General features: G+C 41.6%; 1 protein-coding gene across 1 annotated transcript in view; it reads right to left on the bottom strand.

Moving 5' to 3' along the window:
- Positions 1 to 24,185, bottom strand: part of PDE5A (phosphodiesterase 5A) — a 404,052-nt gene that overhangs the window by 102,562 nt on the left and 277,305 nt on the right. Inside the window, exon 9 of the mRNA XM_040418267.1 lies at positions 19,346 to 19,454. Within this exon, the coding sequence (XP_040274201.1) occupies positions 19,346 to 19,454 (109 nt within the window). The remainder of the gene's footprint in view (positions 1 to 19,345; positions 19,455 to 24,185) is intronic.

Below are 24,185 nucleotides of genomic sequence, written 5' to 3'. Positions count from 1 at the left end.
TAAGTTCATGGAAGTTTTTATTTTTGGTCACAAGTTAGTGGAATATGAGACTTTGTAAGAAAAAAAATAAAAATCATCATTTTCCGCTAACTTGTGACAAAAAATAAAAAATTCTAGGAACTCGCCATGCCCCTCACGGAATACCTTGGGGTGTTTTCTTTCCAAAATGGGGTCACTTGTGGGGTAGTTATACTGCCCTGGCAATTTAGGGGCCCTAATGTGTGGGAAGTAGTTTGAAATCAAAATGTGTAAAAAAAGACCTGTGAAATCCTAAAGGTGCTCTTTGGAATTTGGGCCCCTTTGCCCACCTAGGCTGCAAAAAAGTGTCACACATCTGGTATCGCCGTACTCAGGAGAAGTTGGGCAATGTGTTTTGGGGTGTCATTTTACATATACCTATGCTGGGTGAGAGAAATATCTCGGCAAAAGACAACTTTTCCCATTTTTTTATAAAAAGTTGGCATTTGACCAAGATATTCCCCAACTTCTCCTGAGTACGGCGATACCAGATGTGTGACACTTTTTTGCAGACTAGATGCCCAAAGGGGCCCACATTTCTTTTAGGAGGGCATTTTTAGACATTTGGATCCCAGACTTCTTCTCACGCTTTAGGGCCCCTAAAATGCCAGGGCAGTAAAAAAAAACCCACATGTGACCCCATTTTGGAAAGAAGACACCTCAAGGTATTCAATGAGGGGCATGGCGAGTTCATAGAATTTTTTTTTTTTGCCACAAGTTAGCGGAAATTTTATTTTTTTTGTTTTTTCTCACAAAGTCTCCCTTTCCGCTAACTTGGGACAAAAATTTCAATCCTTCATGGACTCAATATGCCCCTCAGTGAATACCTTGGGGTGTCTTCTTTCCAAAATGGAGTCATTTGTGGGGTGTTTGTACTGCCCTGGCATTTGAGGGTCTCCGCCAATCATTACATGTATGGCCAGCATTAGGAGTTTCTGCTATTCTCCTTATATTCAGCATACGGGTAATGAGATATTTTTTTTCCGTTCAGCCTCTGGGCTGAAAGAAAAAATGAACGGCACAGATTTCTTCATTCGCATCGATCAATGTGGATGAAAAAATCTCTGCCAAAAAAAAAAAGGAGGGGAAAGGCGTCTGCCAGGACATAGGAGCTCCGCCCAACATCCATACCCACTTAGCTCGTATGCCCTGGCAAACCCGATTTCTCCATTCACATCAATCGATGTGGATGAATAAATCATTGCCGGGATTTTTTATTTATTTTTATATACAAAGTGTTTGCCAAAGTATATGAACACCGCCACCTCCTCAGCTCATATGCCTCGGCAAACGTATCTTTTACTGCAGAGGAAAAATCTCGTCTTGCAGCGCCGCATAAACCGACTTTTGTGTAATCTGACACCAGCGCAATGCTTCTGTCAGAATGCACATCAGTAGTGCAGCTAGTCGATCGGTTGGTCCACCTGGAAGGTAAAAAAAAAAAAAAAAAAGAAAAAACCAGGCCGCAACGCAATAAATTTATTAACTTTATAATAACATTTGAACGGAACGTATAAACTTTATTTAACTTTTTGAACTGAACGTTAACTTTTTTGCTTACCGGTGTTTTTTTTTTTTCTACCTTTATAGGACAAACCTCTCCTTCCCTATGGGACAATGTGCAAAGCGCAAATCGCCCAAAGATGTGGCGAAGTACATTATGCACTTTATCCCAGGTGAAAGGAGAGGTTTGCAGCAGCTGTGAGTGAAAGGGCCCTAATAGCCCTGTGTGCCTGTCCTGTGAGATGCAATCCCTATGCTAAGTGTACCTGTGTGTGGTACTTCCGGAAACACTCCCCTAAGCATAGGGCAGGGTGGTCAGGGCAGTCAGGACAGAAATAGCGGTTGTCACGCCTTATTCCACTCCTGCTACAGACACGACATCTTTTTCGGGGTGACGGTTGGGTTGAGGTACCAGCAACGACATTGGGGAAATGTCGCTCGTGTAGACGGCTCACTACACTGGAGGTTGGGGCCACGGAACCTCCTGGATACAGGAGATTCGCGATGATCTCTTCCTGAAATTTGAGGAAGGATCCTGTTCTCCCAGCCTTACTGTAGAGAACAAAACTATTGTACATCGCCAATTGAATCAAATATACAGACACCTTCTTATACCAGCGTCTGGTGTGTCGGGAAACTAAATAGGGAGCCAACATCTGGTCATTGAAGTCCACTTCTCCCATGAGCGCATTATAGTCGTGGACTGAGAGGGGCTTTTCAATGACACTGGTTGCCCGTTCAATTTGTATTGTCGTGTCTGCGTGAATGGAGGAGAGCATGTAAACGTCACGCTTGTCTCTCCATTTCACCGCGAGCAGTTCTTCGTTACACAAGGCAGCCCTCTCCCCCCTTGCAAGACGGGTGGTAACGAGCCGTTGGGGGAAGCCCTGGCGACTAGGTCGCACGGTGCCACAGCAGCCAATCTGTTCTAGGAACAAATGCCTGAAGAGGGGCACACTTGTGTAAAAATTGTCCACATAAAGATGGTACCCCTTGCCAAATAAGGGTGACACCAAGTCCCAGACTGTCTTCCCACTGCTCCCCAGGTAGTCAGGGCAACCGACCGGCTCCAGGGTCTGATCTTTTCCCTCATAGATCCGAAATTTGTGGGTATAGCCTGTGGCCCTTTCACAGAGCTTATACAATTTGACCCCATACCGGGCGCTTGCTTGCTTGGGATGTATTGTTTGAAGCCAAGGCTCCCGGTAAAATGTATAAGGGACTCGTCTACGCAGATGTTTTGCTCAGCGGTATACAAATATGCAAATTTGTTGTTGAAGTGGTCTATGAGGGGCCGAATTTTGTGGAGCCGGTCAAAAGCTGGGTGGCATCTGGGACGGGAGGTGGTGTTGTCACTAAAGTGCAGGAAACGCAGGATGGCCTCAAATCGTGCCCTGGACATAGCAGCAGAGTACATGGGCATGTGATGAATTGGGTTCGTGGACCAATATGACCGCAATTCATGCTTTTTGGTTAGACCCATGTTGAGGAGAAGGCCCAGAATTTTTTTTAATTTGGAAACTTGGACTGGTTTCCACCGGAAAGGCTGGGCATAATAGCTTCCCGGGTTGGCGGCTATAAATTGAGTGGCATACCGATTTGTTTCTGCCACGACTAAGTCCAAGAGCTCCGCAGTCAAGAACAGCTCAAAAAATCCCAGTGCCGAACCGATCTGAGCTGTCTCAACCCGAACTCCAGACTGGGCGGTGAAAGGGGGAACTACAGGTGCAGCTGAAGTTGGGGACTGCCAATCAGGGTTTGCCAGCACCTCAGGGACTCTACGGGCCTGTCTGTGCGGTGGCTGCGACGGGGTAACTATTGCACGTGCCACCGTACCAGCTTCAACTGCCCTTCTGGTGCTCGCCACTTCACCATGTTGTACGGCAGTGCTGGTACTAGGTCCAGGGAGGGCTGCGCTGCTGGTGTATGCCTCACCATGTAATCCGACAGCGCCAGCCCCACTCTGCTGCTCTTGAAGCGGATCCTGCGCAACCTGTGGTCTAGCAACAAGGGTTCGGGTACGCCTGGTGCTATCAGGGACCTCAACCTCCTCGTCCGAACTTTGGGTCAGACTGCCAATGCTTTCTACAGGTTCATATTCTGACCCGCTAGATTCGTCAGATGAGGGTTCCCATTCCTCATCCGACTGGGTCAGAAGCCTGTAGGCCTCTTCAGAAGAATACCCCCTGTTTGACATTTGAACTACTAAATTTAGGGGTATTCCCTGAGACTACCCAAGAAAAAAAGCAAGCCTGTCTTACAAATGGGAGGCTAGCGAAGTACCGGAGGCCGCTGCGATTGATAAAAAATATCAAAACTGATTTTTTTATCGCCGCAGCGCTTGTAAAGTGATTGTGCAGTGATAAAAAAAAAATATATATTTTTTGTCACTGCGGCGGGGCGGGCGTGGGTGAACGCACGTGTGGGCGACCGATCAGGCCTGATCGGGCAAACACTGCGTTTTGGGTGGAGGGCGAACTAAGGTGACACTAATACTATTATAGATCTGACTGTGATCAGTTTTGATCACTTACAGATACTATAAAAGTACAAATGCTGATTAGCGATACGCTAATCAGCGAATCAGTGACTGCGGTGCGGTGGGCTGGGCGCTAACTGACGCTAACTACCTAACCAAGGGGCCTAAACTATCCTAAAACCTAACAGTCAATACTAGTCAATACTAGTAAAAAAAAAAGTGACAGTTTACACTGATCACTTTTTTCCCTTTCACTAGTGATTGACAGGGGTGATCAAGGGGTTAATTGTGGTGTTGGTGGGTACTCACTGTGATGTCTGCTCCTCTGCTGGAACCAACCAACCAAAAGGACCAGCAGAGGAGCAGAGAAGCCATTTAACACCTTATATTTATAAATATAAGGTGTTAGATGGCTTGTGATTGGATTTTTGAAAAATCAGCAACCTGCCAGCGACGATCATTGGCTGGCAGGTTGCTGACAAAATACTCCTCTAACTTTTGCCGGTCCGCGATGCGCATGCGCGGGCCGGCTTTGAGCGAAATCTCGCGTCTCGCGAGATGACACGTATATGCGTGACTCTGCCTGCAGCTGCCGCCTCCGGAACGCGATCCTGCGTTAGGCGGTCCGGAGGCGGTTATTCACCACAATCCAATACTCCAAAAAATAAAAATACGACAGTTATCCTTTAAGAATCCTAATGTATTGCTCTTTTTTCATGGTGCCGTTTACTGTGATTAGGTTACCTGGTCCATGACTGAAAAACACCCCCAAAGCATTAGGTACCCACCACCATGTTTGACAGTAGGGATGGTGTTCTTTGGGTTGAAGGCTTCTCCTTTTTTACGCCAAATGAAGGAAACATCATTGTGACCAAACAATTCAATTTTTGTTTCATCTGACCATAACACAGAAGACCAGAAGTCTTCTTCTTTGTCCAGATGAGCTTTTGCAAAGGCTAAGCAAGCTTTTGTGTGCCTTATCTGGAGAAGTGGCGTCCTCCTTGGTCTGCATCCGTGGAACCCAGCAGTGTGCAGTGTCCGTTGGATTGTCTGCCTTGAGACATTGCCACCAGCAGAGCCCAGATTCACCAGGATGGCCTTGGTGGTGATCCTTGGATTCTTTTTCACCTCTCTAACTATCCTCCTGGCCAGCACAGGTGTCACTTTTGGCTTCCGACCACGTCCTCTGAGATTTTCCACAGTGCGGAACATCTTGAATTTTTTGCTCAAATGTAAATAAAAGCTGAGAAATGTTTTTTTTCCACAATAATGCCTCTTGTACATAGTCATATTATCTTTTTGGAGACACCTATGTCATTTCCCGTCAAAAAATTACTTGCTGGTTGAATAAAAGTAACTTTAAGTCAAAATTTGCCTGGGGTATGAATAATTATGGGCAGCACTGTATATTTTTTTTTAATACCTTACACATACGTAAATGTTTCAGAAGTTTACATACACTATATAAAAAGACACATATGCATGTTTTTCTCAATATCTGACATGAAATCAGAATAAACCTTTCCTGTTTTTGGTCATTCAGGATTAACATTATTATTATTTGCCAAATGCCAGAATAATGAGAGAGAATGTTTTAAGGCATTTTTATTACTTTCTGCAATGTCAAAAGTTTACATACACTAAGATTACTATGCCTTTAAGCAATTCTGGACTGCCCATGTGATGATGTCATGTGTTTGGAAGCTTCTGTTAGGTTTGTTGGCAACATCTAAATTAATTAGACACACCTGTGGATATAATAAATGCACACATGAAACACACTACTTCTTTGTGTAGTATTGTGGGAAAGTCTAAAGAAATCAGCCAAGATATCAGAAAGAGAATTGTGGACTTGCACAAGTCTGGCTCAACGTTGGGTGCAATTTCAAGATGCCTGAAGGTGCCTCGTTCATCTGTAAAAACAATTATACGCAAGTACAAACAAGATAGGAATGTCCAGCCATCATACTGTTCAGGAAGGAGAGGGGTTCTGTGTCCCAGAGATGCTTTGGTACGACATGTGCATATCAACCCAAGAACAAAAGCAAAAGACCTTGTGAAGATGATGGTGGATGCTGGAAAGATTGTGTCAATATCGACAGTGAAACAAGTACTGTATCAACAAGGGCTGAAAGGCCACTCTGCCAGGAAGAAGCCATTACTCCAAAAGAAACATTAAAAAGCCAGATTAATGTTTGCAAATGCACAAAGGAACAAAGACCTACATTTTGGAGACATGTCCTGTGGTCTGACAAAACTAAAATTTAACATTTTGCCCTTAATGACCATCGTTACGTTTGAAGGAAAAAGGGAGAAGCTTGGAAGCCTAAGAACACCATCTCAACTGTGAAATATGGGGGTGGCAGCATCATATTGTGGGGTTGTTTTGCTGCAGGAGGGACTGGTACACTTCATAAAATAGATGGCATCATGAGGAAAGTAGATAATGTGGAAATACCGAAGGAACATCTCAAGACAGCAGCCAGGAAGTTAAAGCTTAGGCGGAAATGGGTCTTCCAAATGGACAATGACCCGAAGCATACTGCCAAACTGGTTACATAGTGGCTTAAGGATAACAAAGTCAATGTTTTGGAGTGGCCATCACAAAGCCCTGATCTCAATCCTATTGAAAATTCATGGGCAAAGCTGAAAAGGGAGGTGCGAGCAAGGCGAACAACAAACATGGTTCAGTTACCCCAGTTTTGTCAGGAGGAATGGGCCCAAATTCTGACCAACTATTGTGAGAAGCTTGTGGTAGGATATCCAAAACGCTTGACCCAAGTCATACAGTTTAAAGAGGACCTTTCACCCATTATGACAATGTGAACTAAGTATACATACATAGAGAGTGGCGCCCGAGGATCTCACTGCACTTACTATTATCCCTGGGCGCCGCTCCGTTCTCCCGTTATGCCCTCCGGTATCTTCGCTCAGTAAGTTATGGTAGGCAGAGATTTCAGTCACTAAGTTATGGTAAGCGGAGTCAGCCCTTGTTCTGCTGTAGCGCTGGCCAATCGCAGCGCAGAGCTCACAGCCTGGGAGGTTCTTTTGTCCCAGGCTGTGAGCTCTGCAATGCGATTGGCCAGCGCTACAGCAGAACAAGGGCAGACTCCGCCTACCATAACTTTGTGAACGAAGATACCGAAGGGCATAGCGGGAGAACGGAGCGGCGCCCAGGGATAATAGTAAGTGCAGTGAGATCCCCGGGCACCGCTCTCCATGTCTGTATACTTAGTTCACATTGTCATAATGGGTGAAAGGTCCTCTTTAAGGGCAATGGTACCAAATATTAATGAAATGTATGTAAACTTTTGACTTTGCAGAAAGTAATAAAAATGCCTTAAAACATCCTCGCTCTCTCATTATTATGGCATTCAGCAAATAATAACAATTATGGTAATCCTAATTGACCAAAAACAGGAAAGGTTTATTCTGATTTTATGTCAGATATTGAGAAAACATGCATGTGTCTTTTTATATAGTGTATAGTGTAAACTTCTGGTTTCAATTGTATACACGTTTGGAGAGATAGCTATTGAATGTGTATGGCCTGCTTAAAGAGGACCTTTCACTAGAATAAAAAATGTAAATTAAGCATACAGACATGGAGAGCGGCGCCCAGGGATCTCCCTGCACTTACTATTATCCCTGGGCGCTGCTCCGTTCTCCCGGTATAGGCTCCGGTAGCTTCATATGTTCAGTTCAACTGGGTGGAGCCTGCCGGCGTCTCCTTCTCCCAGGCTGTAGCGCTGGCCAATCGCAGCGCTCAGCTCATAGCCTGAGAGTTTTTTTTCTCAGAGGCTATGAGCTGAGCGCTGCGATTGGCCAGCACTCCAGGCTGGGAGAAGGAGACGCCGGCAGGCTCCACCCAGTTGAACTAAACATATGAAGCTACCGGAGCCTATACCGGGAGAACGGAGCAGCGCCCAGGGATAATAGTAAGTGCAGGGAGATCAATGGGCGCCGCTCTCCATGTCTGTATGCTTAGTTTACATTTTTTATTCTAGTGAAAGGTCCTCTTTAAGAAGAGAGGCCTCAAAAGAATTATGATATTATGATGAATAAATAGTATTTACTAAAACAGACATATTCAGGTCATATTTAGTCCTTATTTTTTTCATTCTTCCATGATAGCCAGAATAGAATAGCATGCTGCTATTCAGTAAAAAAAAATGGAGGCAATACATAACTTTTATTCTCTACATCAATAAAAAAATAAATGGGTCATACTGTATAATAACTATGCTATACCTCTGAAAGATGTCAAAGTAGTTGAAAATTACTAAACTTATTATGTAGATTATACAATGTACAGTGCTGCCCATAATTATTCATACCCCTGGCAAATTTTGACTTAAAGTTACTCTTATTCAACCAGCAAGTAATTTTGTGACGGGAAATGACATAGGTGTCTACCAAAAGATAATAAGACGATGTACAAGAGGCATTATTGTGGAAAAAAAAACATTTCTCAGCTTTTATTTACATTTGCAAATTTTGCTAATTTTTGCAAATTTATTGAAAAGGAAAAATGGACATAAGTATTCTCTTGATCATCTTTGAGATGTTTCTACACCTTGATTGCATCTTGAGTCCACCTGTGGTAAATTCAGTCAATTGGACATGATTTGGAAAAATACGCCCGTATAATGTCTCAAGCTGACAAAGCATATCAGAGAAAACCAAACGATGAGGAGGAAAAACTGCTTGTTGTGCTCAGAGACTGCATGGAGGCGCAGATCTAGAGAAGGTTAGAAAAATATTTCTGCTGCACTGAAGGTTCCTAATAGCACAGTAGCCTCCATAATTCTTAAATGGAAGAAGTTTGACACAATCAAGACTCTTCCTAGTGCTGGCCATTCCACCAAGCTAAGTAATTGGGGGAGAAGGGCCTTGGTAAGAGAGGTGACCAAGAAGCCAATGGTCACTCTGGCTGAGCTCCAAAGGACTCTCAGACTGTTGGAAACAAGATTCTCTGATCTGATTAAACCAAAATCGATTAATTTTATACTCACAAACAGAGCTAGTATATGCATTTGTCACAAAACCATATCAGTCTTCCTCAATACAGGGGCGCTTCTCAAGCTCACCTTGATACAATCAATTTATTTGGTTGTGGAAAGAGCAATCGTTCCACCCATATTCAAACCTAATCCTAAAGTTAAATTATTCCCCATAAAATCTTTTCATATATATAACCGCAACTTCTTATTCAAAATAAATATCTAAAATTACATTTTGACTTCATAGAAAAAATTAAAACAGCTTTCTCGTTCTGAGACTGCTCTGGTCTTGTATTCTCATCAGACTACTAACGCGCTACACTCACCATTCATGGAGCTCAGCCTTTTGTTACACACTTTTCATTCACAAAACTATCACATATTGTTTTCTAGCCAATGTGCGTTCTTATTGCCTCGCATAGTCACTGCAGAAAATTCAGAGGAACCTCTTAGTTATACTTTAAAAAAAAACTAAATAAAAAAGAGCACATCAGTCAGATCAAGCAAGGTTTTAGATCGAATTCTATATTTAACCCTTTTGGTTGGAGGGTACCTAGTTTGTCTATCCACTCCTGTTTGCATCGATTAATCTTAGCTTTTTTTAAATGAAGAGGGACGCTATGCGTTTCTAAACCTCTTCTGATATTTCGGATGTGCTCTTGTACATGTATTTTTGCTTTTGTACACGTAACGACCCAGTAAAAAAGAGTGCTAGCTAAAGGTCTGAAATTTGCTCCCATGAATAAACCCAACAAATTTTTAATATTTTTAGATATACACAAATATATCAGGAAGCTCAATATGGCAAAATATGCTCTTAGTAACCAACAACCTGCAATCAATAATATGCTAGAGGAGAATATGCCCAATAAAAGTACAGTAATTCATTCAGCCTTACGTGAAAAGTCAAAGTTCTTCCCGAAAAATAAAGATAACAAATGTATTGAGGAATTCAAAAGCGGAGTGTTAAAAGAATTAGAGAAGATAGAAATGAAACCCAAATACCACAACTTAACAGTTGAGGAGAAAAGTGCCCTTAAAGGTCTTGAGTCCAACCCCCAATTAGTTATAAAACCAGCAGATAAGGGGAAGGGGGGGGGGGGGAGTTGTTGTAATGGATGTAGAAAAATATGAGAGAGAACTACAAAGATTACTATCTGACCAAGAGATCTACCTAGTGTTAAATAAAGATCCCATAGTCAGTTACAAATCAAAAATGGATAAAATGTTCTAAGAGGGTTTTAAGGGATGTATTCTTAATACCCTATTTCACCTTAAGGACTTGGCCATTTTTTGCAAATCTGACCAGTGTCACTTTAAGTGCTGATAACTTTAAAACGCTTTGACTTATCCAGGCCATTCTGAGATAGTTTTTTTGTCACATATTGTACTTCATGACACTGGTAAAATGAAGTAAAAAAAAAATCATTTTTATTTATAAAAAAAATACCAAATTTACCAAAAATATGTAAAAAATTGCAAATTTCCAAGTTTCAATTTCTATACTTCTATAATACATAGTAATACCTCCAAAAATAGTTATTACTTTACATTCCCCATATGTCTACTTCATGTTTGGATCATTTTGGGAATGATATTTTATTATTTGGGGACGTTACAAGGCTTAGAAGTTTAGAAGCAAATCTTGAAATTTTTCAGAAATTTTCAAAAACCCAATTTTTAGGGACCAGTTCAGGTCTGAAGTCACTTTGCGAGGCTTACATAATAGAAACCACCCAAAACTGATTTTACAAACTTTGTTAACCCTTTAGGTGTTCCACAAGAATTAATGGAAAATAGAGATAAATTTCAAAATTTCACTTTTTTGGCAGGTTTTCCATTTTAATTTTTTTTTTCCAGTTACAAAGCAAGGGTTAACAGCCAAACCAAACTCAAGATTTATGGCCCTGATTCTGTAGTTTACAGAAACACCCCATATGTGGTCGTAAACCGCTGTACGGGCACACGGCAGGGCGCAGTAGGAAAGGAATGCTATACGGTTTTTGGAAGGCAGATTTTGCTGGACTTGTTTTTTTGACACCATGTCCCATTTGAAGCCCCCCTGATGCACCCCTAGAGTAGAAACTCCAAAAGAAATGGCCCCATTTTAGAAACTACGGGATAGGGTGGCAGTATTGTTGATACTAGTTTAGGGTACATATGATTTTTGATTGCTCTATATTACACTTTTTGTGAGGCAAGATAACAAGAAATAGCTGTTTTGGCACAGTTTTGATTTTTTGTTATTTACAACATTCATCTGACAGGTTAGATCATGTGATATTTTTATAGACCAGGTTGTCCCGGATGCGGTGATACCTAATATGTATAATTATTATTTTTTTATTTATGTAAGTTTTACACAATGATTTCTTTTTTGAAGCAAAAAAAATCATGTTTTAGTGTTTCCATAGTCTGAGAGCCATATTTTTTTCCGTTTTTAGGCGATTACCTTGGGTATTGTATTATTTTTGCGGGATGAGATGACGGTTTTATTGGCACTATTTTGGGGTGTGTGTGACTTTTTGATTGCTTGCTATTACACTTTTTGTGATGTAAGGTGACAAAAAATGGTTTATTTAGCACAGTTTTTATTTAAATTTTTTTACGGTGTTTATCTGAGGGGTTAGGTCATGTGATATTTTTATAGAGCCGGTTGATACGGACGCGGCGATACCTAATATGTATACTTTTTTTTATTTATGTAAGTTTTACACAATGATTTCATTTTTGAAGCAAAAAAAATCATGTTTTAGTGTTTCCATAGTCTGAGAGCTATAATTTTTTCAGTTTTTTGGCGATTACCTTGGGTAGGGTATGATTTTTGCGGGATGAGATGACGGTTTTATTGGCACTATTTTGGGGTGCGTGTGACTTTTTGATCGCTTACTATTACACTTTTTGTGATGTAAGGTGACAAAAAATTGTTTATTTAGCACAGTTTTTATTTTTTACGGTGTTCATCTAAGGGGTTAGGTCATGTGATATTTTTATAGAGCCGGTCGATACGAATGCGGCGATACCAAATATGTATACTTTTTTTTTATTTATGTAAGTTTTACACAATAACAGCTTTTTTCAAACAAAAAAAATGATGTTTTAGTGTCTCCATATTCTGAGCCATAGTTTTTTTATTTTTTGGGCGATTGTCTCAGGTAGGGGCTCATTTTTTGCAGGATGAGGTGACAGTTAGATTGGTACTATTTTGGTGGGCAAACGCCTTTTTGATCGCTTGCTGTTGTACTTTTTGTGATGTAAGGTGACAAAAAATTGTTTATTTAGCACAGTTTTTATTTTTTATTTTTTACAGTGTTCATCTGAGGGGTTAGGTCATTTGATATGTTTATAGAGCCGGTCGATACGGACACGGCGATACCTAATATGTATACTCCCCCCCCCCCTATGAAAATGACGTTTTCGTTTATTTTTACTTGAAACTTTTATTTTTTGGGGGGGAAAACTTTTTTTTTCACTTTATTTTTTGTCCCACTTTGGGACTTGAACTTTGGGGGGTATATTCCTTTACAATGCATTCCAATACAGAAACAATGCATTCCAATACTTCTGTATTGGAATGCATTGGCTGTATGAGTAATACAGTGTGTATTACTCATACAGCTTCCTTCCTGTGAGATCCAGGGGGCTACGGGGGGGTCACATTACTCCCCCAGTGTTGTGACAGGATGCCCGCTGAATGATTTCAGCGGGCATCCTGTCCCGATTAATCCCCGCCTCGCCGCAATCGCGGTTTAAACCCATGACGTACCGGTACTTCATGGGTCCTTAAGGACTCGGGAAACATGCCGTACCGGTACGTCATGCGTCCCTAAGGGGTTAAGTTCCCAGTCATCCCAGTGATCTATTAGTTACCAAAAATTTGCAAAAATGCCACCTGTCCCCCTGGAAGACCGATCGTGTCCTGCATTAATTCCCTAACCAGTAGACTTTCTGAGTATATTGATTTATTTTTGCAGAAACATGTAGTGAAAGCCCCTTCGTAACTGAAAGACACGAATAGCGTGATTGATATAGTAAAAAATTGGGGGGCGAGTTGCGATAATTCATGGCTTGCCACAATTGACGTCACGTCCCTTTACACTGTTATCCCAAAGGGACTGGGGCTCAGTAACTGCCTTGAGCCCCAGCCCCAAAGGGACTGGGGCTCAAGGCAGTTACTGAACAACTAAAAAGTGATCCGTAAATGTCGATGAAACAATGCGAATTTGTTGTAGAATGCTTAGATTTTTGTCTTGAGCATAATTACTTTTGGTTTAAAGATACTTATTTTCTACAGCGGACTGGAACGGCGATTGGAGCTAAATTCACCCCCAGATTCCATCTTACAAAAAGAGCAGCCGAAGGGGAAATTAGCCCTTTGGAAAAGGTACATAGACGATTGCCTCCTAATATGGGTGGGCGAACGTCAAGGTTTAGAGGAATTTTTAGCTAGAATCAATAAAAAAAATACTGGAACTTGACATTCACTGGCACTATTAGTTCCACGACTGTAAATTTTCTTGATCTGACCATTTTTATTGAGGATAGGTCATTTAAGACGAAGACTTGTTTTAAAGAAACCGATGTGAATGCCTATATAGACAAAACAAGTTGCCATCATAAAGTATGGCTTGAGAACATCCCAAAAGGACAATTTAAAAGGATCTACCGCAACTGTACAGATATAGAGGACTATAAAGAACAAAGTCAATTAATACAGGATAGGTTTGTCAAAAAAGGTTATTCAAAAGAAAAATTAATTCTTTGCAGTAAGGGTATAAAAGAGAGTGGAAAAATAAATACAAAGGAAAATCAAAAGGAAAAAGAAAAGAAAGATTTTAGATTTATGTTTCTGACTCAGTATAACAATAATGGTTTTATAAAAAACGCGTTAAAGAAACATTGGGCTGTTTTAAAAAATGACCCTGTATTGGGGTCGGTTATCCCTAATAAACCAAATATAGTTTATAAAAAGGCACCTCCGAGCTGAACACTCAGCATTCAGCGTCCTGCGCTCCGGTGTCTGCATCCTTCACCGTTGTGTGACTACTTACTTCAAGCTGTGCGCTTGTTCATCATTCAGCGTTTATTGTCTAAAATCCAGGGTTCTGGTGACTACACTTCTCCACCGCTCCGTGGAAGTTAACCACACATTAACAGCATCGGTACTACTGAGTGGTAAGAGTCTCACAGAGACAGTCCCATTTGGCAAACACTGACAGGTGGATTTTTATTGCTCTCTGCCGCAAATTATCTCAGGAGACATTATTCCAGGAGACCACATCCTGATATATATATATTTTTTATTGATTTAATTGTATTTTATTCAGTGTATTGTATTTCATTTTATTGTAATTGAATATTTCATAACATTGGCCATTTTTAAATGTGTGATATCTCATAATAAATTTTCCAAAGAGTATTTCTAGTGTTCCACGCTTATTCCAGAAGGTGGTGTCGCCTGCTTTTCTCTGCTATATATTTTTTAAGTATAAGTAAGAGGTTCCTCTGAATTTGCTGCAGTGACTATGCGAGGCACTAATAACGCACATTGGCTAGAAAACAACATGTGATAGTTTTGCGAATGAAAAGTGTGTAACGAAAGGCTGAGCTCCATGAATAAATTGTGAGTGTAGCGCGTTAGTAGTCTGATGAGAATACACCGAACAGAGCCGTCTCAGAACCAGAGGGGAAGCTGTTTTAAATTTTTCTATGAAGTCAAAATGTAATTTTATATATTTATTTTGAATAAGAAGTTGCGGTTTATGGGGAATAATTTAACTTTAGGATTAGGTTTGAATATGGGTGGAGTGATTGCTCTTTCCACAACCAAATAAATTGATTGTATCAAGGTGAGCTTGAGAAGCGCCCCTGTATTGAGGAAGACTGATATGGTTTTGTGACGCATATACTAGCTCCGTTTGTGAGTATAATAAAACTTTTTAACATAATCTAAGTTGGTGGTCCTTCCCTATTTTGCGCTGATTTGGCCCTCACAGAAAGTGAATCAGGACTGTGGTATCCTCTGCTTGATAACGAATATCTGTGTGGAACGTGGTCTCAAGGAAAGAGTTACAGGAGTGAAAAGTTGGGAAGCGGGGTCCTGCAATAAACCTGATTGACTTTGAGTGTGAACAGAACCCACTTCCAGGGTGGATTTGATTTAAATCAAAATGATTTAAATCATGATTTAAATCACGATTTAAATCACTAGTAAGTAAGGCTTGATTTAAATCATAGTTTTCTACATAAAGACTAATTCTTGCTGGTATAACTTATAATATGCAAGTAGATGAAGATTTTTAGAATAACAACTTTTCATATTAGTCTGATTAGGTTGATTCTGCATTCATAGGTTTGTAGATGTTAGGATTAAGAGATTTTTCTCAACTCTGTTCATGTTATAACATTTTTGCTGTGAAGAAGAGACAGAGGGGATATGATAGAAACTTTTAAATACATAAAGGGAATCAACTCGGTAAAGGAGGAGAGAATATTTAAAAGAAGAAAAACTACCACAAGAGGACACAGTTTTAAATTAGAGGGGCAAAGGTTTAAAAGTAATATAAGGAAGTATTACTTTACTGAGAGAGTAGTGGATGCATGGAATAGCCTTCCTGCAGAAGTGGTAGCTGCAAATACAGTGGAGGAGTTTAAGCATGCATGGGATAGGCATAAGGCCATCCTTCATATAAGATAGGGCCAGGGGCTATTCATAGGATTCAGATATATTGGGCAGACTAGATGGGCCAAATGGTTCTCATCTGCCGACACATTCTATGTTTCTATGTTTCTATGTGATCTCTGCTGAGTCAAATTCAGTTTTGAGAACTGCAAAAGTAAACCAAGCATCTGTGATAATATCTTGTAGGCAGAGAAACTGCCCAATAATCTACCTCTGGAAGAGCATGACATTGTCAATGGATTAATGGAATTTATTTACCAAAAAAATTACACATGCTACATTAGGACTCGCAGCGCAATTGGAAGGCAACGTATTAGAGAACTTTTTATATTGCTCATGACATGCCCAATACCATTCCCTACAGTGAAGCATGGTGGTGGCAGCTAGGGCTGCAGCTATCAACTATGTTTGTAATCAAGTATTCTATCAATTAATCCAACGATTAATCGAGTACTCTAATAATAAAAAACTAATTAAACAAATTAAAACAAATTCTTTATAAAAACTCACCAGCCCCCCGTGCCATCAACTGTCCCCTCCCCAGTGTCACCAGCTTCCCCCCCAGTGCCATCAGCTTCCTCCCCAGTGTCTCAGCTTCCCCCCCAGTGCTATCAGCTTCCCCCCCAGTGCTATCAGCTGCCCCCCATGCCATCAGCTTCGCCCCCAGTGTGATCAGCTGCCCCCAGTGCCCCCAGCTTCCCCCCCCCAGTGCCACCAGCTGCCCCCCAGTGCCATCTGATGCCCCCCAGTGCCACCAGTTTTCACTCCAGTGCCATTAGCTGCCCCCCTAGTGCCATCAGCTTGCCCCCCAGTGCCATTAGCTGCCCACCTAGTGCCATCAGCTTGCCCCCCAGTGCCACACCTTGCCCCCAGTGCCACACCTTGCCCCCCAGTGCCACCAGCTGCCCCCCAGTGCCACCATCTCCCCATTCCAGCCATGTCCCCAGCGCCAGTACTTACCTTTCCTGTAGGGGTGCCGCACCATAGCTCCTTTATCTTCTTCTCCGCGAGCTGTACTGTCGTCCGGACGTCACACTATGACCTGACAATGTGTCAGGAAACAGTGCAGCCCGGTACAGGCCGGCGGGTGAGTAATAGCAAGCGCTTCACTCCCGCTCAGTGGTCACAAGACACAATATGCTGGTGGGTGTTTTTCAACAGCTAGAACAGGGAGATTAACCAGGGTTGAGGGAAGGCTAAATGGAGCAAAGTACAGCAAGAAAATTTAGACTAGCACATCCATAGTCACAGGTGCACATTCATAAAGCTAGCATGCAGACAGCAAACAAAAAACGTATGGCAGCACACCATTACACATGCAAACAATAGAACTAGGATTAGGGATTACTCTGGATTAAAGTGGTCCAATACTTACTATACATACGTAAAAAATGGAAGCTCTTTGCGCACATTTTTGATCAAACGTGTGTCGGGCCCATCTCCCGGCATCAAGGTGGCTTCTGCAAATGTTCAGCTATATTTATACTCTGCTCAGAAGCCCTGGGCAGATGGGCGGGGAGTGCTCAATCTAAAGGAGGGAGCTACACTCCAAACATACTGCAAGAAAATTTAGACTAGCACATCCATAGTCAAAGGTGCACATACATTTTTTATGTATAGTAGGTATTGTACCACCTTAATCCAGAATAATGCCTAATCCTTAGTTCTATTGTTTTCATGTGTAATGGGGTGCTGCCATATATTTTTGTTTGCTGTCTGCATGCTAGCTTTATAGATGTGCACATGTGACTATGGATGTGCTAGTCAAAATTTTCTTATGTTTGGAGGGTAGCTCCCTCCTTTAGATTCAGCACTCCCCGCCTATCTGCCCAGGGCTTCTGAGCAGAGTATAAATATAGCTGGTTTCTACACCACCCTGAACATTGTAGGCTTAGGTTAGGCCCAGGAGAGGCAGTTCTGTTAGGCCCCTTTCACACGAGCGAGTATTCAGCGCGGGTGCAATGCGTGATGCGAACGAATTGCGCCCGCACTGAATCCGGTGCAATTCAGTGCAATGGTTCTGTGTACATAAGCGTTGGTTTTCACGCATCACTTGTGCGTTGCGTGAAAATCACAGCATGTTCTATATTCTGTGATTTCACGCAACGCTGGCCCCATAGAAGTGAATGGGATGGTTGCTAAGAGATGTTATTTGTATACACCTTCCGCTTTTTACCACGCGCGTGCAAAACGCATTAAAATCGCATTGCACCCGTGCGATAAAAACTGAACTGAACGTGATCGAAGACAAAACTGAATGAACTTGCTTACGAAATCACGCATTTTTCACTGAACGCATCCACAACGCATCCGAACCTATTCCGCTCACGCTTGTCTGCAAGGGGCCTTAGTGTTAGGTACCCATCTGCGGAAGCCACCCTGATGTCGGTAGATGGGCCCGACACACATTAGATCAAAAATGTGGGCAAAGAGCTTCCATTTTTTATGTATAGTAGGTATTGTACCACTTTAATCCAGAATAATCCCTAATCCTTAGTTCTGTTGTTTGCATGTGTAATGGTGTGCTTCCATACGTTTTTGTTTGCTGAAGAAAAGTACAGAGATATTCTTAATGAAAACCTGAGTGCTCTGGACCTCAGACCCAGGTTCATCTTCAAACAAGACAATGACGCTAAGAACACATCCAAGACAGCACAGTAGTGTCTTAGTGACAACTCTGTGAATGTCCTTTAGTGGCCCAGCCAGAGCCTTGACTTGAACCCAATCGAACATTTTTGGAGACACCTGAAAATTTATGTCCACAGACATTGTTCATCCAACCTGACAGGGCTTGAGAGGATCTGCAGAGAAGAATGGCAGAAAATCCCCAAATCCAGATCTGCAAATGTTGTGGTATCATACCCGAGAAGACCGGAGGTTGTAATCACTGCCAAAGATGCTTCAACTTAGTAGTGAGTAAAGAGTCTGAATATTTATGTCAATGCAATATTTTAGTTTTTCCTTTTCAACAAATCAGGAAAGATTTCTAAAATTCTATGTTCATGTTGTCATTATGGGGAGTGCAGAATGATAAGGAAAAACTTTACACAAAGCTGCAACATAACATAAATGTGAAAAATGTTAAAGGGTCTAAAGACTTTCTGAATGTATTACTTGTGCTAAATTTTTTATAACCCAAATTTCCAGGTTGTGGGCGTAGATGAGCTACAATACTTCACATAGCCACAATACTTCCCATAGTGCTGTGTGCTGAAAGACACAAATATAAATGCCTACTACAACCTTCCCTAGGCTGAAAACTCCACCCACTACACTCTCCATCATCCCCTTGCTGTTTCCTCCCACACACCATTGAGATATAAGCAGTGGACTCTGCCTACCCTGCTTGTGGATAGATAGCATCGAGCAGCCCATCGCAAGATCATATGGGTCTGACATCACAACCATGCTCACCGCCGGGGATTGTGGAGGACAGGGTTATGATGTCAGAGTAAATACAATCTCCACGGAGGGAGTAGTCACGTGACCGCTTTCCCGATCTTCAGGGAGAGAGAAAAAGTTGAGCAAGTACATTAGTAAGTTGCAGTGCCTAGCAGGGGAAGCACATGGAAAAAGAAAAATTTAGACCTGGATAATCCCTTTAATAGCCCATTTTGTTAATATTTGGCTGCAATAGATCTTGGAATTTATTTTACTTACTGTCCATGAAAATCTTTTGTCCTTATTCACATTCGGTATGTTGAGTGGTTCCATACTGTTTGCCACATACTGGGCATACATGTAATTAATTTTGCTTACATCATAATCTCTGTATAAAAACACAATTAGTTAATATTAGTTAAAAGAACACCAATACAAAAGAGAAAGAGTAAAGGTCATGAACGTCAGTACAGTCTAAGTCTAGTCCTTAAAGGGGTTGTCTCATCGATATGACCCCATTGTCTGGGGTCCAAAGTGCCATATTTAAAGCTGCAGCATCCGCTCTATAGTTAAAATCTACCAAAAGTGCTACATAAAGTCTCGGTGAAGCTCCAGCCTTACAGGGGTTTTCCTGAATTTTAATATCTGATTGGTGGGGGTGCAGGGTGTCACACCAATCAGCCGTTTTGCAGTAGCTCTGGCACCAGAACTATACAGCTCTGTCCACTGTGTAGTGGACAGAGCAGTTAACAGCTCTTTTCACTACAGAATAGACAGAACTGTGTGGTTCCAGTACCTACTTCAGGCACTGGAACTACTGCTGAACCAGCTGATGGTGTGGTACAGTGTGTCAGACCCCACCAATCAGATATTGGTGGTCTATAGTAAGGATAGTTCTTCAATATAAAAATTCAGGAAGACTCCTTTAAGGCTGGAGCTATACCTAGACTTTTTGTAGCACTTTTGATAGATTTTTAAACATGGAGTGACAGCAAGTTACAAGTTACTTTACTGCTTTAGACTTTAGCTGTAGCTCAACAGTTAACATCAATTAGACATGCTACAAAAAGTGTACGCATAGCTCCTAGCCTAATGTGATGGAACCATTAATGAAAAGCCCCAAAGCAGATGTGAACATAGCCAAATATATTACTGAGACCAAACTTAAAGGGGATGTACAGGAGATTTTTTTATTTTTAATTTTCCATCCCTCTACTGAGCAGGACCTGTGGGGGACACGTCACCCTGTCTATTCAGGAAGTTTACAGGTGGGTACTAGAAATCCAGTAAAGATAGCCTGGGTGCCACGGTACATTGCAGAGTAGGTCATAGGTCCTGCTGGGTGGGGGTAGGGAAAATAAAAATCCTGGACAACCCCTCTAACGATACAGCAAAGGTGAAGTAGTCAGTGACAAAAATCATCAGATCATATTGTATGCACCATAGGCCCATAGGAAACCCTAGTGAGCTACAGTGCTGTGAATAAGTGTTTGTTCCCTTCCTAATTTCTTCTATTTTTCATATTTATCACACTTAAATGTTTCAGATCATTCAACTACTTTTTAATATTAGACAAAGATAGCCCAGCTAAATACATTTTGTTTTTACATGAATTCATTTCTTGAAAGAAAATGCTATTCAACCCCACCTGGCCCTATGTGAAAAAGTAATTGGCTCCTCAGCACCAGTTAACCAAATTCAATTGACAATTGAGCTCAGTTTCACATAGGCATGATTATTGTCAGACCTGTTGAACCTAAACACTGTTAAGCTTATAATCACCTCGCCGACCTCCCGTCATTGCTTTTGGCGGTGCCTGGGTCCCCACTGTGCTCTACTTCTACATGTCTGCAAAGGGTTACAAAGCCATTGCAAAGGCTCTGGGAATCCAGTGAACCATAGTGAGAGAGCACATGGATGACACAAATGAACTGTAGGCCTCATTTGCCTCAGTTAAGGTCAATGTACACAATTCCACAATAAGAAAGACACAGGACAAATATGGCATCCATGGGAGAGTTGCAAGGAGCAAACGTCTGCTGAACAAAAACACAAAGGCTCATCTCGCATTTGCCAAAAAACAACCCCCAAGACATTTTGGGTAATATTTTGTGGACTGAGGAGTCAAATGTGAAACGTTTTGGAAGACATGGGACCTGTTTAATCTGGCGTAAAGCTAACACCACGTTCCACCATAACAACATCATACCAACAGTCAAACAAGGTGGTATTGTGATGTTTTTGGGCTGCTTGGTTCTGAAGGGCCTGGACAATTTTTCATAATTAATGGAACCATGAATTCTACTCTGTATCAGAAAATCCCGAAAAGGAGAATATCCAATCGTCAGCTCAAGTGCAGTTGTCTTATGCAGCAGGACGATGATCTGAAGTGCACAAGCAAATCCACCTCTGAATGGAAAGAGGTTTACATAGAGAAGCTTGATGTACTTTTTGATGCATTATTTCAGCAAATCTATGGAAAACTGGAGTAAATAGGAGGAAACAGTTTAATGACACTGTAGCAGATGGGTCATTGTTACTAGAGGATTACTCGAGGATGACTCCAGTCATCCCTTTTATTATAGCTGAGCTGCCTTCACAATCTACGGTAAGTGATAGCCACTTTACTATAACAGGGTTAAAGCTGATATGTCTGGGGACTGTTTATTATTATAGAAAGGCAGGTTGTTGGGACAGGAAGATGCTGGATTGCACATTAACCCATGTTTGATATACAGTAAAATACTTAAAATCTCATAGTCCTGTCTCGATGGCTCTATAATGTAATAGACACTAATCAGACATAACATTAGACCCATCTGCCTAATATTGTGTAGGTCCTTCTGGTGCCACCAAAACAGCTGAGTCATCGAGGCAAGCAATCCACAAGACCTCAAGGTTTTTTATGGAATCTGGTACCAAGATGTTAGCAGCAGATCCTTTAAGTCCTATAAGATGCATAGTGGGGCCTCCGTGGATCATACTTGTGTTCCCAGCCTATGCCACAGATGTTTGATTAGTAAAAAATTGGGGGAATCTGAAGGCCAAGTCAACACCTTGAACTCTTTGTCAGGTTCTCTAAACCATTTCTGAATAATTTTTGTAGTTTGGCAGGGTGCATTAATCTGCTGCAAGAGGCCTCTACCACTAGGGAATGTCCTCGCCATGAAGAGGTGTACTTGGTTTGCATTAATGTTTCAATGTTTAGGTAGGTGGTACATGGTAAAGTAAATTAATGCCAGCACCCAAGGTTTCCCAGCAGAAAAATACCCAGAACCCCACAATGCGTCTGCCAGCTTGTCTTCCTCCCAGAGTGCATATTGGTGCCATCTCTTACCCAGGTAAAAGTCACACATATACCATACTGTCCATAAGACATACAAAAAACACAATTTATCAGACCAGGTCACCGTTGCTCCAACACATTAGGCTACTTTCACACTAGCGTTTTTTGTGGATCTGTCATGGATCTGCAAAAACGCTTCTGTTACAATAATACAACCGCATGCATCCGTCATGAACGGATCCGGTTGTATTATGTCTTCTATAGCCAAGATGGATCCATCATGAACTCCATTGAAAGTCAATGGGGGACGGATCCGTTTTCTATTGTGTCAGAAAAAACGGATCGGTCCCTATTGACTTACATTGTGTGTTAGGACGGATCCGTCTCGCTCCGCATCCCAGGACGGACAGAAAAACGTTGCAAGCAGTGTTTTGGTGTCCGCCTCCAGAGCGGAATGGTGACTGATCGGAGGCAAACTGATGCATTCAGAGCGGATCCTTTTCCATTCAGAATGCATTAGGGCAAAACTGATCCGTTTTGGACCGCTTGTGAGAGCCCTGAACGGATCTCACAAATGAAAAGCCAAAACGCTAGTGTGAAAGTAGCCTTAGTGAGCCTTGACCTTGCCACCAGTTTATTAGTTGCCCTTTCTTGGAACGCTTTTGGTGGGTACTAACAAATGCATTCTGGTTTAGTTGTCTAGCTATCGAAATTTGGCTCCAATGTCCCCAGATCCTTACAATTGCCAATTTTGCCTGTTTCCAACAAAAACTTCAAGAATTGAATGTTCACTCTCTGTCTAGATTAGGGCCTCATGGGGTATTCGTGATGCTGTGGACACAACCTTATCCAACCGCAGTGGCCAACAGCTGTGCAAATTTATGGGTAAATGTATGTATTACTTCAGAAAAAAAACAGATGATGTCAGCTCACCCACATAGGAAGAAGCGCTTGGAAATGCCGAGCTAACAGGTCCATTTCCTAAAGAAGAAATCTGGTGTCGTTCTTAAAACAAATCCAAGTTTATTAGATGTTGTAAAAAGCCAAATCAGGACACAGTAAGAAAAATGCACCACTCTACTACGGATACCTTCAATATTCTTGTCCTCAATGCGAACCAAAGTAGGACACGTTCTATAATTTCAGCAAAGCCATATGGATCTGCAATAAATATGGATGTGTGTATGGCTCCACAGACATGAATGGGTCTGTGTACTATCCGCAAAAAATATGGAGAGCACACAGATAAAAAATATGGTTGTATACATGTGGCCTTATCCACTTCACCTGGTAGTGGTTGTAGTGGTGTGGCTAATTGCTACTTTTCAGTAAGAAGTGACTGATTACCTGTGCAGCATACTACTAAGATAATAAACTGCTGTTCTAATTACAACTAGCAACAACACAATGCCTTGGAATACAAGAATTAACACTGCTACTCGGCCTCAGAAAACAGTGCATGAAGGGATACCATATCTTACCACTAACCATGTCAATTCTATAGGCAACAGGATGCCTCAGTGATGAGCTGGTCTTGGGGTACCAGCAATGGTAAAAGGGGTTATTTAGAATAAATATTTAAAAGGCCATGTAGAGTAAATATACATATGTATTATTAATAAAAGTCATGCTGTCATCAGAATCTCTTAGGCTACAATCACATGTCCGATGTGCACTCCAACAGTTTGTTCCAGTAGAGGAATGGACTACTGGCGCACAATGTATCCAGCATAGCCGGACACCACCACATCCCTATTGGCTATAATGGGATCTGATGGGTTTCCGGTATGCTGGGGCATTTCTTCTGCTGAAACCCATCAGATCCCATTATAA

The sequence above is a fragment of the Bufo bufo genome, chromosome 2 (genome assembly GCF_905171765.1).
Source record: "Bufo bufo chromosome 2, aBufBuf1.1, whole genome shotgun sequence".
In the NCBI taxonomy this organism is placed as follows: domain Eukaryota; kingdom Metazoa; phylum Chordata; class Amphibia; order Anura; family Bufonidae; genus Bufo; species Bufo bufo.
Note: the sequence above shows the minus strand (reverse complement) of the source record. Positions and strands in the feature narration are given on the sequence as shown.